This window comes from Geotrypetes seraphini, chromosome 11, assembly GCF_902459505.1.
Source record: "Geotrypetes seraphini chromosome 11, aGeoSer1.1, whole genome shotgun sequence".
NCBI classification, from domain to species: Eukaryota; Metazoa; Chordata; class Amphibia; order Gymnophiona; family Dermophiidae; genus Geotrypetes; species Geotrypetes seraphini.
Genome location: NC_047094.1, coordinates 123,348,048 through 123,365,469, shown reverse-complemented (window position 1 = coordinate 123,365,469; position 17,422 = coordinate 123,348,048). Strand labels below are relative to the sequence as shown.

The window sequence follows — 17,422 nt, the reverse complement described above, 5'->3', positions numbered from 1 at the left end:
AGCTGCAGGGAGTGGTTGTGAATTTCTCCGTGAGAACCTTGTGCATCCTCCTCCAGCTTGAGTCCGCACTAGACGTCCCCACGTAGACGTCCGCAATAGACGTCCCCACTAGACGTCCGCAATAGACGTCCCCACTAGACGCCCGCACTAGACGTCCGCAATAGACGTCCGCACTAGACGTCCCCACTAGACGCCCGCACTAGACGTCCCCACTAGACGCCCGCAATAGACGTCCCCACTAGACGCCCGCAATAGACGTCCCCACTAGACGTCCGCAATAGACGTCCCCACTAGACGTCCGCAATAGACGTCCCCACTAGACGTCCGCAATAGACGTCCGCACTAGACGTCCCCACTAGACGCCCGCACTAGACGTCCCCACTAGACGTCCGCAATAGACGTCCCCACTAGACGCCCGCAATAGACGTCCCCACTAGACGTCCGCAATAGACGTCCGCAATAGACGTCCCCACTAGACGTCCGCAATAGACGTCCGCAATAGACGTCCCCACGTAGACGTCCGCACTAGACGCCCGCACTAGACGTCTAGTGCGGACGTCTACGTGGGGACGTCTAGTGCGGACGTCTACGTGGGGACGTCTACGTGGGGACGTCTAGTGCGGACGTCTACGTGGGGACGTCTAGTGCGGGCGTCTACGTGCGGACGTCTACGCGTGCGCGTCCTCGTGCGCGCGTCTTACATTCAGCACCAAGTGGCAGAAACCTAAACCCCAAACTCAGATAAATGCATTCCCAGGCCTTGTTCTCCCCTCCTCCAGGTCAGATTGCTGTTGAAAGCTGAGGCAACAGGAAATACGTCAGCCTCGGGGAGGATCGGAACTCAAGCTGGAGGAGGATGCACAAGGTTCTCACGGAGAAATTCACAACCACTCCCTGCAGCTCATAACCCAAATTCCACTCAGCCTGAGAAGGGTTCCGGCACGCAAACTGTTCAACAGCAGCCGAATCAGACAGCGTGCAGGGTCAGGGGGGCTTTGTTACCCGGTCGCATGACTGCTGAAGGCAGCCAAAGCCAGAAAATGTGAACTTTAGGACTGAAGAAAAGGCGAGGGAAAACCTCACTCCTCCCTTGCAATAGGGACACCCTCCTTCTCCCCCCCCCCCCTCTACAGCTCTAACTATGTACCTCACTCCTGCTGGCCCTAGTGCCCTCCATCACACACAGATCTACTAATATACCCCGTTCCTTCCTCGCAGTGCCTTCTGGTACTCACAAACACACACCCCCCCCCTCCAGATGGCTTCACATGCAGAAAGAAAGTAGGGCGTCTCATTATTTCTCCAGTGCTGGTGCCAAGAAGCAGACAGAGATTCTGATGTACTAAGGAGCACTTTCTCAGAAGCAAAACCTCCCCCTTCCCCAGGAGTGCAGAATTTGGTTTGAGTTGGGTTTGAACTTGCCAGGGCTGGACAAATTTCTTTCAGTTTGGTCCCAGGTATAGACAGAGCGTCTATTGCCTTTTAACTGGATTCCAAGCCTGAAAACATGTTTCCAAGGGTCGGTCCTTGAGGGGGTCGGTCGGCACGGAGACGGAGAGGTATTAGAACTGGGTCAGATCCCTGAAGAAGCTCATTCTCCTTCTATCAGTTTGGTTCGGTGCAGTGGCGTACCTAGGGGGGTGCGGGGGGGGGGGGCGGGCCGCCCCGGGTACCAGCCCTGAGGGGGTGTTCCCGGCCTTGCCGCTCAGTCCCCCCCCACGCCCGAAGGACCGCTCGCCCCACTGACCTTCCAGCACACCTATGAAGCAGCCCGCAGCAGGATCGCGACGTCAGCAATCCCTCAGCTGCTTGGGCGCTGCTTCCTGCGCCGCGGTCCCGTCCCTCCTCTGACGTCAGAGGAGGGGGCGGGACCGCGACGCAGGAAGCAGCTCCTAAGTAGCGCAAATATAGCTGACGTCGCGATCCTGCTGCGGCTGCTTCATAGGTAGTGCGGGGAGGCCAGGGGGGCGAATGGTCCTTCGGGGTGGGTCGGGGCATCAGGCCTTCAGGGTGGGGCGGGCGGGCGGGCAGGCAGACTTTCAAGGGGGAGGGGGGTGACAGGCAGGCAGGCAGGCCTTCAAGGGGGGGTGCAGGTCTTCGGGGGGGGGGGGGGTGCAGACCTTCAAGGGGGTGCAGGCCTTCAAGGGGGGGACAGGCAGGCAGGCCTTCAAGGGGGGGACAGGCCTACAAGGGGGGGGGGGACAGGCCTACAAGGGGGTGCAGGCCTACAAGGGGGGGGACAGGCCTTCAAGGGGGGACAGGCCTTCAGGGGGGGTGCATGCCTTCAGGGGGGGTGCCGACCTTCAAGGGGGTGCAGGCCTTCAAGGGGGTGCAGGCCTTTGGGGGGGTGCCAACCTTCAAGGGGGGGTGCAGGCCTTCAAGGGGGGGGACAGGCCTTCAAGGGGGGACAAGCAGGCAGGCCTTCAAGGGGGGGACAGGCCTACAAGGGGGTGCAGGCCTTTGGGGGGGTGCCAACCTTCAAGGGGGGGACAGGCCTTCAAGGGGGGACAAGCAGGCAGGCCTTCAAGGGGGGGTCAGGCCTTCAAGGGGGGGACAGGCCTACAAGGGGGTGGGACAGGCAGACCTTTAAGGGGGGACAGGCCTACAAGGGGGTGGGACAGGCAGACCTTTAAGGGGGGATAGGCCTTCAAGGGGGGGGACAGGCCTTCGGGGGTGCAGGCCTTTGGGGTGGGTGCAGGCCTTCGGGGTGGGTGCAGGCATTCGGGGTGGGTGCAGGCCTTCGGGATGGGTGCAGGCCTTCAGGGAGGGACAGACCTTCGGGTGGGGGGTACAATCCTTCGGGGAGGGTGCAGGCCTTCAGGGGTGGGGTTTAGGCCTTCAGAGGGGGACAGACCTTCGGGTGGGAGGTAAAGTCCTTCGGGGGGTGCAGGTCTTCAGGGGTGGGGTGTAGCCCTTCGGAGGGGGGACAGACCTTCGGGGGAGGGGGGTCCTGGTGTAAAAGTACACAGAGGGAGAGAGGGAAGGGGGGGTTCAAAGATACGTGCATATGCCAGACTTTGGGGGTTAGAAATAATGGGTCTAAAAACAGAGGAGTGGGAGAGAGATGGTGCATAATGGGATTTAGGGAGGGAAGGAACAGAAAGGGAGAGAACTTGGAAACAGGGGATGGTGTGGAGGGGGGATAGAGATACTGGATAGGAGGATAGTTGGGAACAGAAAGGGAGAGATGGTGGATCCTGGGGTGGTGGGGAGTTGAGAAAAGGTGAATCTGTGGATGGAGACAAAAAAAAGGAAAGATGCCAGATCTCCGGGAGAGGGAAGGGAAACGGAAGGGGAGAACAGAGATGGCAGACGGATGGTTAGCACGGAGAAAGGAGACCCTGGCAAGCAAGACAACAAGAGCCTGGGACCAACAAGATTTGAATATTGATCAGAGAACAAAAGGTAGAAAAAATAATTTTATTTTCTGTTTTGTGATTACAATATGTTAGATTTGAAAAGTGTACATGAGACAGCTTGAAATGGGAACTTTTCTATTTTTGTGAATGGCAAGGCTGAGTTCAGTTAAAATATATGCTTTATAAGAAAATATAATAATGTGTTTTATAAAGTTTATAAGCATTGCTGGCATACTCGGTGAGGTGTTCCTAGTGTTGGTGGTGGTGGTAGCATGTCAGTGTGTTGAGAGGAAGAGGTAGTCTGGGAAATTCTGCTGAGCAAACTCTGGGCCCATTTCCACCCCCAGTTAGTCCACTCCACTCAACTGGTTCACACACTGAGTGGGTCTTTGGGTGTTATTTCTGGGTAGTTGTTTTAGAATCTCTTCCAGTGGTTTGTCAGTATCTCCTTCTGGTCCAAGGAAGGAAACTTTGTCAACCTTAGCATTGACCTTCAGAATATGTTTGTAACAGCGCTGCTTGTGTGGCATTAGGCTATGTAGTGATCGAAAGAAAAAAACAGACCTTTGCACATTTTTGCACTATATGGTGGGTGTATGAGGAGATTCATTTCCTGCACAGTTAAGTCCATGTGAAGTTACCTTGTGCTGTATTTGACATCTAGCAAGGTCTCTGTTTGGAAGGAAAGATCTAAGCTTAAAAATGAAGTGGCCAGAAGTTATGTTAAAAGTAGATAGCGTAGCTGGTTTTAAGAAAGGTTTGGACAAATTCCTGGAGGAAAAGTCCATTGTCTGTTATTAAGACATGGGGGAAGCGTCTGCTTGCCCTGGATTGGTGCACTCAGTTGTTCCCACTTGGAGAACCTATTGACTTTTACTGCTTTTCTGTGTGGCTTTAACATTTTTGCTATTCAGTATACCTAAACTATTATTCAGTAGAAAAAATTTGTTTGTTCAATCAAATCCTGTGTGGACATTGGACTTCTATGAGTGAATGTTCTGCTTGATTGAACAAACTAAATTTTTTCTACTGAATAATAGTCTAGGTACAATGAAAGTAAATAGCAAAAATGTTTGAGTAGATAATTAAGGAAATCTTTTTCATATTGCTTGCTTATGGACTGGGAAAAAAGACTGTTCAAGCAAATGTCTCCAGAACTGCTTTAATGGAAAAATGTGATTTTTTTTTTTTAAAGTACTTTGTGAAATTTATTGTTGTTGTGAAATTTATTGTTATACTTTGTTTAAACTTAAAAAGCGGTGTCATTAACAGTGAATCTAATCGAAAAATCGATTCAACAGGGTGAATCGGATCGAATGAAATATTTTTCTCTGAATCGGGCAGCACTATTGGCTACCATGAGAATGGGCTACTGGGCATGATGGACCATTGGTGTGACCCAGTTAGGCTATTCTTATGTTATGTTCTCATCTGTAGGGGCCTTTGTTTTCACTTCTTATTTTAATGTATTTTTTTCCTGGGAACTTATCAGTGTTTTTTTATAATGGGAACAAAAATGGAAGAGAATTAATGTGTGTGGAATGGGGGGGGTAACTAATTTCTTCAGCTAAATAATTCAATCCACTTCAAACAGACATAGGAGAACTCACGCACCATTCACACACCCTCCAACCAAAAACGTCAAAAGAAAAAAACTGTTCGACAACCTCCTAGCCATTCGAGCTGCAACACTTGACCCCCAACTCTACAACCTATTGACCTCGACCACAAACTACAAAACCTTAAAAAAAGAAATAAAAACCCTTCTATTAAAAAAACACATAAAACCAAACTAACATAATCAGAACTGTCCCAAGCATCACCTGCAACTACTCCATATGTACTTCTGATGTCATGACAATTCAGACATAATTTATGTTATGTTATGTTTGGAATAATGGTTACATAAATGAGGTTCAATAAAAGAAAATTTTCTGTGGGAGCATTTGTTGGAACTTCTGTTATCCTGATTTCTTCTATCTGTGGGCTTTCTTTAGCTAACCTACTTATCTGGGGCTTTCCACTTCTGCAGCTGCCCTTTTCACGGTCCACTTTGCGCTTGCACTCTCTGGGGAGGGGGGGTTGGGTCTGGGCTTGGTGGGGTAGGTGTGTCTGGTAGTTTTGTCTGGGTGGTGGCTGGGTGTTTCTTGGGTGCTTGTTGTGCGGATTGGTGTGTCTGGTGAGCGGTCTGGGTGTTGTTGCTTGTGGGGGTTTTTTTCATTATAAAATATGGCTGAGGGTCTAGTCCGGCTTATTATTCTTGTGGGTTCTGGGGTGGGATTTGTTTGCTTGCCCCAAGTTTTGGCCTTTTGTTGTGTATTGCTATGCCTCTCATTGGCAATTTTCTCTTGGGAGAGGCTTGTTCATGCTTGTTGTTGCTGTTACTCTCATTCTGTGTTCTTTTTGATAATGTATAAGTTTCTGTACAGACCATGGTTGCTTGTCTGGACCTTTTGCCATTCTCAATAAAAATACTTTGAAAAAAAAAAAAGAAAATTTTCACTGCCTGTTTCTATTCTGACCATTTATTCCATTTCATGGTTATTGCAAAAAAAAAAAAAAAAAAAAATTTTACATGAGGGGGGGGGGGGGGTGTCAAAAAATGATGGGCCCCGGGTGCCACATACCCTAGGTACGCCACTGAGTAGGGGTACCAGATTTTGCTATTGTAAAATCCAGACCCATGTCCCCTTCTCCAGGCCCGCCCAGTTTCACCCTGCCCTGCCCAAGTCACACCCCATTCCGCCTCTGCAAATGCTCTCCCGAGCTGGAATCTTTTTAAAACCTGGACAAAGTACCGGGTTTTGAAAAGCCATCCGGACGCCCAGACAGTCCTCTGAAAAGAGGACATGTCCGGGTAAATCTGGATGTCTGGTAACCCTCTCACATAAAAAGTTGACGGCAGAAAAGAGCTATAGCCCATCAAGTCTGCCCACTCTACTGGCACCCAGACCTAATGGGGGGGGGGGTCAGTAGAGTGGGCAGACTTGATGGGCTATAGCCCTTTTTTGCCGTCAACTTTCTATGTTTCTATGAACTATTGAGGGCTAGTGAGGAGGGGAAGAATATGGGTTTTATAGAAGGATCAGGGTGGATTGGATGGCATAGCATGAGTGTGGTGGAGATGGGCTGGGAGTGGATGGCAAACTATGGTAATAAATTGGGGTTGGGGAGGAAGACAGAATGGTGGGACTAGCAGTGCTACCGCTAGCATTTCTTTTACCCACAAGTCCTCCCTGTGTGGCACCACCTGCTCTGCTTTTCAGATAAGGACAGCCTGACCAGTTGTGTTCACAACCTACCATGCTTTAATTTCCTTTATATAGACTTGGTAATTTGTGGTGAGTCGAACACCTGCAATCATTTTTAAAAAGTTGGCTCCTATAGCTCATAAGAGATCAGTTTCTTTATGATAAAGGTGGTAGTGTTATAAAAATGCTAAGCTGCAATGGAAACAATAATTGTGTCAGGTCATCTAGGTAAGATATTCCGGTACTAGGGTTGTAGGTCCTGCTTTTCCAGAGAAATTGGAAGTAAAAATTCATAATGAAGGCATAACCAGCACTGAAAACAATGTCAGCTCTTGGTCCATTCCCTAGTCCTAGGTCTTCTAGACTACTGCAACATACTCTATCTCCCCTGCCCCACAATCATGATAAAACAACTACAAACAGTTCAAAACACAGCGCTAAGACTTATCTATTCCCTGAGGAAACATGATCACATCACAGTGGCATACCTCGACTCATACTGGCTCCCAATACAAGCAAGAGTGCAATTCAAATTCTACTGCCTTCTATTTAAAGCCATAAATGGAGATAGCCAGCCTATCTAAACAACCGCCTAATCCACACTACCTCAACCAGACACAGGAGAACACACAAACCTTTCACGCATCCCCCAATCAGAGACGTCAAACGAAAAAAAACTGTACGATTGCCTTCTAGCCACTCAAGCAGCAAAACTAGACTACCAACTCTCCAATTTACTGATAACGACTTCAGACAACAAATCGTTTAGAAAAGAAATAAAAACCATCCTATTCAAGAAATCCTTGAAGACAAACTAACAGCGCAAGACTCATCCCAATTCTCTGAAGCAACTCGCTCTACTCTTCAATTCCTCTGGAAATGGCCAGATAACTTCTTTTGTAATCCGCCTTGAACAGCAAAGTATTGGCGGAATAGAAATCAGTAATGCAATGTAATGTATCTAGAGGACACAGAAAGAACTGACGATGACATTGCTACTTCCTCCTGAAAAGAGGAGCCGCAAGCTTTAAGCTAGGAGCCAGACTTGTTCATTGTGTAACAAACAAGGCACATTGTGAAATATTTAGAAAGGGAGTTTTAGATACATAGGCTAAAGCAGGGCTTCCCAAACCTGGCCTAGAGACCCATAGTAGCTGAGTTTTTAGGATACACACAATGAATGTGCCTGGAATAAATTTACATATATTGAGTTTTCAGTGTGTAAATATATTTTAGGCACGTTCATTATAGATTGATTTAGAGTAAGGTCACTATGCCAGGTTTGAGAAGTTGTGGGCTAATGGTACTGGAACCTATCTTCAGAAATATATATTCCGATCTGAGCCCTGCATCACTGACTGGTCTTCCTTCTCCACCAGTCCAATGAGATCTGCTCACTGGAGGACAAGTGATGGAGCAGGTGAGTATAGAGGCTTGCTAGTGTGTATTTAACATGAAATCCATGCATGGAGAGAATGCTCAGAACTGAGGAACCTCACTGCTATAGAAACACTACAAAGTCTATGATACCGGTTTCTTGGTGTTTTCTACACCAAAAATTCCTTCAACCCCTTCTCTTCCCAGCAGGAAACAGCTCAAGTTTGCTGCTGTGATATCCATCAATGTCTGGGGTGATGGATAGTCAACACATTTGACAAAGTCACCTATATAGCAAGTGCTAAGGAAAAAATGATGGAGAGGGGAGAAGAAGGAGGTAGATTTCAAAAGGTTTAGCTGGAGAATTTCAGGAGATAAGTGGCTAATTCTCTCCTTTTGAAAATTTCCTTCTCTTAGCAGCTAAAGTTGGGTTCTTAATTTCACTGGAGCGCTGAATTTGGTTTTTAAAAACTGGTCAATATTAAGAGAGAGTTTAGTATATAGAAGCAAAATTAGCTAGCTATGATTACCGTATATACTCAAATATAAACTGACCTGAATATAACCTTTATTCCCCCCCAAAAGAGGAAAAAATGTTGACATGAATATAAATGGGGGTGTGGGGGGGGGGGGGTAATATTCAAGTACAGTTTCTTGCCTTGCCCTATCCTGCCAGGCTCTGCATCCAGCCCCCTCCCTCCCTCCCCTGCCAGTCTCTGCATCAGCCCCCTCACTCACTCACTCCCCTGCCAGTCTCTGCATCCAGCCCCTCCTCCCTCCCTCCCTCCCTCCCTGCCCTGCTAAGCTCTGTTCCCTGTCCCCCTCCCTCCCGATGCCTTGCAGACTCCACTGGGCCTGCCATAAGTCCTGGTGGTCCAGCGGTGTGCCGGGACAGTAGGGATCTCTACCACTTTCTGTCCCAGCCGATTCTAAGAATTTTTACCTTCCTTCTGCCTCCCCTGTGTACCATTAAAATCTTTGGTGGTCCAGCAGTGAACCTCGGCAGGAGTGACATTTCTTCGCTCCTGCCCATGTAGAACTGCTAGCTGATTGGCACTGCGAGTTCTCGCTGGACCGTGATCACCAACCCTCATTAGAGCTCCCATCTCTTTTCCATTCATCTTTCAAACCTCGGGTGCATAGATTTGCTTTCCCAGCCCCCTTCACCCCCCCCCCCCCCGAATCTCCCATGGGAAGAGAATTACAACCTTGTCCTGGACTCAAACCCCGATATCCAGACACAAACCCTAATTCATAATAATGGGATCTTGAGTTCCCAACTATCATCCCTTTTCCCCCAAACCTGGCAGCAAGAGCAGTGGACTTTTAGTTACCACTCACTCTCTAATTCTATATGCCTGTAATGTACCTAAGATTGGACTGTGTGGCACAGTGGTTGGAGCTACAGCCTCAGCACCCTGGGGTTGTGGGTTCAAACCCAGCGCTGCTCCTTGTGACCCTGGGCAAGTCACTTAGTCCTCCTTAGCCCCAGGTACGTTAGTTAGATAGATTGTGAGCTCACCAGGACAGATAGGGAAAATGCTTAAGTACCTGATTGTAAAACAGCTTAGATAACCTTGGTAGGCAGTATATAAAAACTTGACTGGTTATGTGGCCATCAAGGGAGAAAATCTATAAAGGGTACTAAATTTGGTTGCCAAAATCTATGTGCTAGTATTATATAGCAGCATATAGACACTCAGGTTCCATTATAGAATAGAGCCTTAATTAACATTTGGGTGCCTAATAACAAAGGTGACTAATTGGTGTTCAATTTCCTTTATTGTTTGATATGACTCGGCATGATCGTGTTTCGGCCAAGAGACAGCAGCAAATACTTTCGATTATAGAATCAGATGTCTAGAGATTTCACTGAGAAGATTATGAAACCTTATGTTTTATGATTCGTCATCATTACCCAGACTCCTGAGGCAGGCCCTTCTGGGCCGAAACACGATCATGTCGAGTCATGTCAAACAATAAAGGAAACTGAATATCGAATAGTCACCTTTGTTGTTTGTTCTCCGCTTTCACGGTTGTGGAGGTAGCGTTTCACGTTTTTGTAACATTAGATGCCAACATTTAGGCGCCAAGATATCTACCTCCCTTGTACATGATAGCCAAAATTCTATAGATGGTGCCAAACAATCAGTGCTGGTAAAATGCCACTCTAAGCACTATTCTGTAAACGGCGCTCAGAGTTGGGCACTTTTTATAGAATATGGCCCAGAACTCCCCACTCAACCATTTCAGAAACTGATGACATTTCTTCAGGGGATATATTGGGCCTTCTAATGAAGAAATCCAAAATTCTTGGGCATGGTCTCAACTAGGTCCAGAGTTAGAGACCCCTTCATTTGGGCCACGTTTTTGTATCCACGGAAGATGTCGAGTGAGGACCTTTCTTGAAATTGGACCACTTGACATGGAATTACCCAAGTTAGCATGTAGGGCTGGGATCCGTGCCCAATTTTAGGCACCAGGAATTACACCAAGTAAAACCTGGTGCAAATTCTTGCATCTAAATTGCATGCAGATCTCCCTTAGTCTACAAAATTGTGCGTAAATTCCAGGAAAGCCTCTGATCCAGCTTTGCCCCTCCCATGAACATGTCCCCTTTTTGGATCCATGTGTAAAATTTATGCACAGATCTTGACGCTTAACAATGAGCGCAAAATTTTAATTTATACTAATTAGTGCTGATGATTATTAGCACTCAATTATCGGTGCTAATTGGCTTGTTATTCAATTACATTGCCAGAAATTGGGCACATGCTCAAATTTCTGTGTGCAACTTTGAACATCATGTAGGAGAGGTATATGTTGGCATCTAAAATTAGGCACCCACATGCCAATGTAAACTCTATTCCATAATTGAATCTGGGAACCAGATGCTATCATATAATACTATCTTGGTGCACAGATTTTGGGCACCTAAGTTTAGCACTAGAGAATGACACGGGGAAAAAATCTGTCCCCGTCACCGCCCCGTCACCGGCCCACCATCCTCAGCACCGCCCCGTCACCGCCGATCCCTTCACCGCCCCGTCACCCTCACCGCCATCCCTTTCACCGCCCCGTCACCGCCACTGCCATCCCATTCACCGCCCCGTCACCGTCCCCGCTGCATCCATATAAGCCTTTTTCCTTTCACTCTCTCCTTCCAATTTGAGCCGGGAACACTAGCGATCGCACGGTCCCCGCGGCCACTACCTGCCTGCCCGGTCGATCCTGGTGTTTGGCCGGCTCTCTCCCTTCTCCTCACCTTGGTTTGTGGGTTTTCTTTTTCGGCAACCTGCGCGCTTTCCCAGGGAGCCGCACACGCGCGGCTGCTCAGTGTTCGATCTTCTGCTCTGCTGCAACTTCCTGTTTCCGGTTGCGTCAGAGCAGAAGATCGAGGCTGAGCAGCGGCGGGTGTGCGCGGCTCTCTGGTAGCGTGCGGGTCGCCGAGGAGGAGGATCTGCGGACTGGGGTGAGGAGAGGGGAAAGAGCTGGCTGGACACTGGAATCGATTGGGCGGGCGGGTGTGAGCTGCGGGGACCGCGCGATCCTTCATGCCTCACTGCGGGGGACAAGACCATTCACCGCCCCGCGGGCGGTGAATGGCCTTGTCCCCGTCGCCGCAGCGACTGCTAGTTTTCTTCCCCGTTTTCGGCGGGTGACCCGCGGCTAAAATGCGGTGGCCGCGGGTAAACCGCCACCGTGTCATTCTCTATTTAGCACCCTTGAAAGAATTGCCCCCTCTGTGGCCATTTCACCAGCCCAAACCTAGAAACCTAAAATAACAGGATATTTTTCAGCTGCAAACCTAACTGACTAGTTTCAACTGAAAATCAGCCTAAAATCACACTGGCCAGACTGGATGGCTAGACAGGATGATATAATATGGCTTAAAAGTTACCCCAGAATTAGCAGACTGTTTTCTGATTAACAGCAGAGAGTGACTTCCATATCATCTGAGCTTTCCAGCCTTGCATTGTAAGTCTTGTCCTTGGAGTCTGAATTGCATGTCTGATTTTGTAGTAACACCCATTTCAAAAGGTAAGGGTACCCCTGGCATTACACCAGCAACATTAATCAAAGGGAATGGAGTCTCAGTGAATTTCTTTTACTACTACTATTATTTCTATAGCGCTACCAGACTGTACAGAGTCTCAAAGAGTAAGAAAACAGTCCCTGCTCGAAAGAGCTTACAATCTAAACAGGCAAGACAGACAAACAAGATGTCATGAATACAGTTAAGGGGAACGGTTAATCAGCTGGATGGGTTAGAGGGCAGAGGAGTAGGGTCAAGGATTGAAAGCTATATCAAAAAGGTGGGTTTTCAGTCTGTTTTTAAACAAGGGAAGGGGCTTGACGTACAAATTTGGGTAATTTATTCCAGGCATAGGGGCCAGCTAGATGAAAGGAATGAAATCTGGAATTGGATGTGGAGGAGAAGGGCAATGTTAAGAGGAGAGATATTGAGGGGCAGCAGAATGAACACACTTGTAGGTCAGCAATAAGATCTTAAACTGTATACGATGGCAGATAGGGAGCCTGTGAAATGACTTAAGGAGAGGGGTGACATGAGCTTAGCGAGGTTGGTAGAAGATGAGTCGCGCGGCAGAGTTTTGCACAGATTGCAAGGGGGAGAGGCGACACTGAGGGATACCAGTTAGGAGTAGATTGCAGTAGTCTAAGCATGAGGTTACGAGAGCTTGGACAAGGGTCCGGGTAGTGCACTCAGAGAGGAAGGGGTGAATTTTGGTGATATTGAAGAGATAGAAGCGACAGGTCTTAGCATAATGTTGGATATTCATAGAAAATGAGAGGTCAGAATCGAAGATGACTCCAACTTTTAACCAGCAATAATAATGGGCAGCTCTCAGGAACCAATCAGGTAGTGTTCTGATATAAAAGTGGTTGTCAATCCAGTCCTCAAGCACCTTTTTGCCATTCTGGATTTCAGGCTATCCACAATGAATATGTATGAGGAGGGTTAGGACTTCGATGGGAAGATAGGACTCAATGGGAAACCAAGGTGGCAAGGGGGCCCCTTCTAGTGATTCAGACAGGTCGTGACCTGTTCGGGCCGCCGCGGGAGCGGACTGCTGGGCAGGATGGACCTACGGTCTGACCCGGCGGAGGCACTGCTTATGTTCTTATGTTCTTACTTCTCCATTGTTTGCAAATATATCTCATGCATAGTTATAACAAATATCCTGAAAAGCAGACTGGTTAAGGAGTACTGGAAGACCAAGTTAAGGATCAATCTTTATGATTTTGTTTTCTGCAGGATGGGTTGATCCTGTCTAGCTTTGGCCCCAGTCACTTACAGAGACTTCAAGCTCTGGTTTTCTAAGACAGTTTTTCCCAAGTCAGTCATAGAGTACTCCCTTGTCAGTCAGATTTGGTATCTAGGGGTGCATTGATTCTATTTCCCCCTGCTTCTTCTGTATGATCTATGAAGACTACTCGCAGCTAAGTCCGTTGTCATTTTTGGGGGGAGTTGGCTGGGGGGATCTCAGAGTGGTCTCTTTGATTTATTTCACCTGTGTTTTACTAGTTATTCACTATGGTTTGATTCACACTTTTGATTTAAAGCACACATGAGGTACCCGATGATGGTGCCTTGTTGTGTGAAGCGCCAGAGAATTTCTCCTTTCGCTGACCCCTCACACTGAGGTTATCCAATTTCACTGACATTTATTGCATTATTTTATGTCGAAGTTGTGTTGGTATTCACAGAGGTTTTTTGTCATCGAGTTACCACTCTCAGAACCTTTTGACTAGTTCTGCCTTTATGTCGGTATCTTTTTAAGTTTCAGTGGCAGATTTGCAGGACATCCACAATGAATATACCTGAAAGAGATTTGCATGTAATGGAGGCAGTGTATGCAAATCAAGTCAATGCATAGTCATTGTGGATATCCTGAAAATTTGACTGGCAAGGGGGTACTCCAGGACCAACTTGGGAACCACTGTTCTGAAACAAGCCAAATGACAAGCCCAAATCTGTGCAAATAAAACCAGGCATGGACTGACCTGTTCTGAATCACGGAACCAGCTGCCAACCCTAGTCAGTGAAATCTGTGCATTTGACGTGGATGCTGCTTTGTCTCCTTCAGTAATTTTATCAATTGCAGTGTCCTGTCTGTGTCCATGTGCAGAGATAACAGTGTTGTGGTACTTAATATTGTCAAAGCTTTTTGTGCAATCACTGGCGTTTGGATCCACACTTCATGCATTTTTATCCTTTGTGTACTATGTGCAGAAATCTGTTGCTTCGTATATGTCCTTAAAGATTAATTTTTCAGGTTCTGATTCTCTATGTCATATTACCCAATCATGATCTGTATATATGTATTTTTCATGAACAAGAAGTGCTGGAATATCGGATCCATAAGAAATAAATACCTGTAAAAGAAACACAGGTAATAGTTACTAATGTGCAGCATCACATTAGTGCATGTTAAAATGCCATTAAATGTGTTATCAGTAACTAACGGCTCCTTTTACGAAGCTGTGTTAGCGGTTTTACACGCATAATAGTGCACGCTAATGTGCCGGCCACACTAGCCGCTACCGCCTCCTCTTGAGCAGGTGGTAGTTTTTCGGCTAGCATGGGGGTTAGCGCGCGGTAGAAAGTCGCTAAAGCTGCTAACGCGGCTTCATAAAAGGAGCCCTAAGTCTCTGTATAAAATGGGGCCTGTGGAACGGTAATGCACATTAATGGTTTTAGTGCAGGCTAACGTGGTTGTACATGTTTGTTACTAAAGCTGATATTCTTTCATGCCAAGTTAATTTTCCTGCAGTTAGCCAAATACTCTTGACTGCTTGATCTTGGCTTTCACCGTATTACAGATATGTGACATTAAAAATAGTTTGCAAATCAGTTCATCGAGGCCACAAGACGTTCAATGAAGTTTTACTATTAATCCAATGAAAAGCACGCAAGTCAGTGATTCTTGGCAAAGGAGGACCACATGCATCTATTTTCACAGATTTTATGAGGAATGGGATTCTATGTAGGTTTACTGAATCAAGATGATGGGCCTTCTTGGGATACATTGGGAGAGGGAAGCCCGTCATTCTGAGCACACGGTCCTATAGGCAGGAGGGAGTGAACTTTCCTCCTGCTGCTTTGTCAGCAGAAAGTACAGGGGTATTGGAGGATATCAGGGGGATCCGGTGATGTCAGAAGTCCAGAGGTGTTGAACATCCAGAAAGTTGGTTTTGATTATCAGCTATTAGGATGTTCAAGTGCCTACTTAGGTGGGTTTTTGGACATTTCAAAGTTTTGATTATGAGCCTCATAGTCATCTATGTGGAGGAATAGCCTATTTCTTAAAGCAGCTAGCAGTGAGCCAGAGCAGAGATCTGGAGATTGCTAGGTCAAGTCCCATTGCAGCTTTTTTGTAATTTTTGTTCCTCTTTTTTTTTTAATTGTGAGCACTTCAGAGACAGAAAAATACCTGCTGTGACTTCCTTTATCTCCATTCAGTGGCGAACTGCTCAATCAGAGCATCTTTCTGTAGCCTGGATGTGCCAAATATCTTTTTGAACATGGATGCCCTTTCCCCTTCTGAAATTGGAACTGGAAATCCATTTTTGGGCCTCTCCCTAGTCCTACTGAAAACACACCCACACCACTTCCCCTTGCCACATAGAGGTATTGCAATGGTAGATGTCCATATTCTGCCTTTATACAATCAGTATTAGGACATCATGCAACATGGTTATCTAAATACTGGTTTTCAGACATCCAAAACTACAAATAGATCTTCTCCAAATATGCACCTAAGTTCGCAGTTTGCTAGGGACCTCACATATTTTCTAGTATGTTAATTCTCAAACCTGGTTGCATTCCATTTCTGCAGAATGAGTTCCACAGCATTTCCGAGAAGATGCTATTGAATCAGAGGGAACGGCTTTCAGATTTGGATGTGAGCTATGCCAACATTGACTTCAGCAAGCTGTGTATGAAGGATAGCTACACCTCCACGGAGGAACTGGCAGAATATGCCGAAATCCGAGTAAAGTGAGAATCGGTGATGCTGTGGCCAGGCATAGCTGAAAAGACTTCTCTTACTCTTCCTGGAGACCTCTTTTGGAAGGGACAGCTCGGGGCAAATTCCAAAAACACTACTGATGTTTTAGTTAAATGTATGAAAGGTTATTGTTGGTGGCTGTCAGTGTCTTTTCCCTTCTTGTGCCATCATGAATGCGGAAAGCTGAACCACTTGAATTTGTGGTCCATTTTCTTATGTCTTTGTTTATTACAAGTCTTCATATGTCACCATTCGTGAAATATCACAGTGGTTTAGAAATAACTAATAAAAGAGAAGTTAGAAAGTTAAGAGGTAGAATAGAGTTTCTATAGGAACCACCCCCTTCACCCTACCATTTATCATGGGTTAATCCTCCAAAACACATGAAAAATAAAAAGTTCAATACCAGATTAAAATCTAGCCAGGGAGCTTTTAATACACAAATAAGAAAGTAAACTCTTAGCGCTCTTCCAGGTCCTTATGGCTCTTCTGTTTTCCTAAAACTTTCTTGCTTAAGGATGAAGAGGAGGAGGTAATGGAGAGAGGTTAGAGTGAGTGGTAGGTGGATTTATGTCTTGTCTGGATAGGACAACATTGGGATAACTCAGACAGGACAATAAGTGATGGTCAGTGATCTCTCCAGACATTATTGCCATCAGTATAAGCTGAAATTTCATCATTGTATTCCATAACATTTTTTAGAGCAAAATATTTTGAACATTCATTATGGTTAACACTTGTAGGAATTAGGGCTTTGTGTTTTAGCCCATCAGGAAGATGGGAATCAACACTAACTTTTACTTTAGTTTACAAAGGGTGTTTGTTTTCTTCCAATACAAGTGTAGCTGTTGAGAAGCAGGCTGAATTTGGCATGCAACCTATGATGGAAACCTTGTCATGATGTAGCCCTTTGCTAATGTTTTATAAATGTCACTGTCAATTGACCGATAGTGATGAAAAATACTGAACCACAAGTACCAGCTGATTAGAGAATCTTTTTTTTCCCCAAAGAAAAATACATGGAATATTCTACAGTAATGGCTTATATTCTCACATTAAATTACTAAACTGAGATTGCAGCTAAATTTTGCAGTTTTTCTCAGTCTGTTTTGGTTTAATGTGAGACCACTAGCAAGAGTGGCACTCACCTAGGGAATCAGCCACCCTCTTAAACACACCGTTCACCTCTATAAATTTCAGTGACATCAGCACTATATATACCTCTATGTCATTCATCCCTATAGACTTCAACAATTTCATCTAATCTCTTCTTCTGGACATTCCTTCCATGGGATTTAATGTTGGTTACACTTTTACAGTAACTATGAATATAAAGAGAATCACATAGAACCCATCTTATTCAAAGTTCACTAAGGTATGAGGAAGAAGAGTTTGCTGGAGT

General features: G+C 46.2%; 1 protein-coding gene across 1 annotated transcript in view; it reads left to right on the top strand.

Moving 5' to 3' along the window:
* Positions 1-16,402, top strand: part of MAG (myelin associated glycoprotein) — a 75,787-nt gene extending 59,385 nt beyond the window's left edge. Inside the window, exon 11 of the mRNA XM_033962579.1 lies at positions 15,850-16,402. Coding sequence (XP_033818470.1) covers positions 15,850-16,014 — 165 coding nt within the window. The 3' untranslated portion in view covers positions 16,015-16,402. The remainder of the gene's footprint in view (positions 1-15,849) is intronic.
* The last annotated feature ends 1,020 nt before the right edge of the window (positions 16,403-17,422 follow it).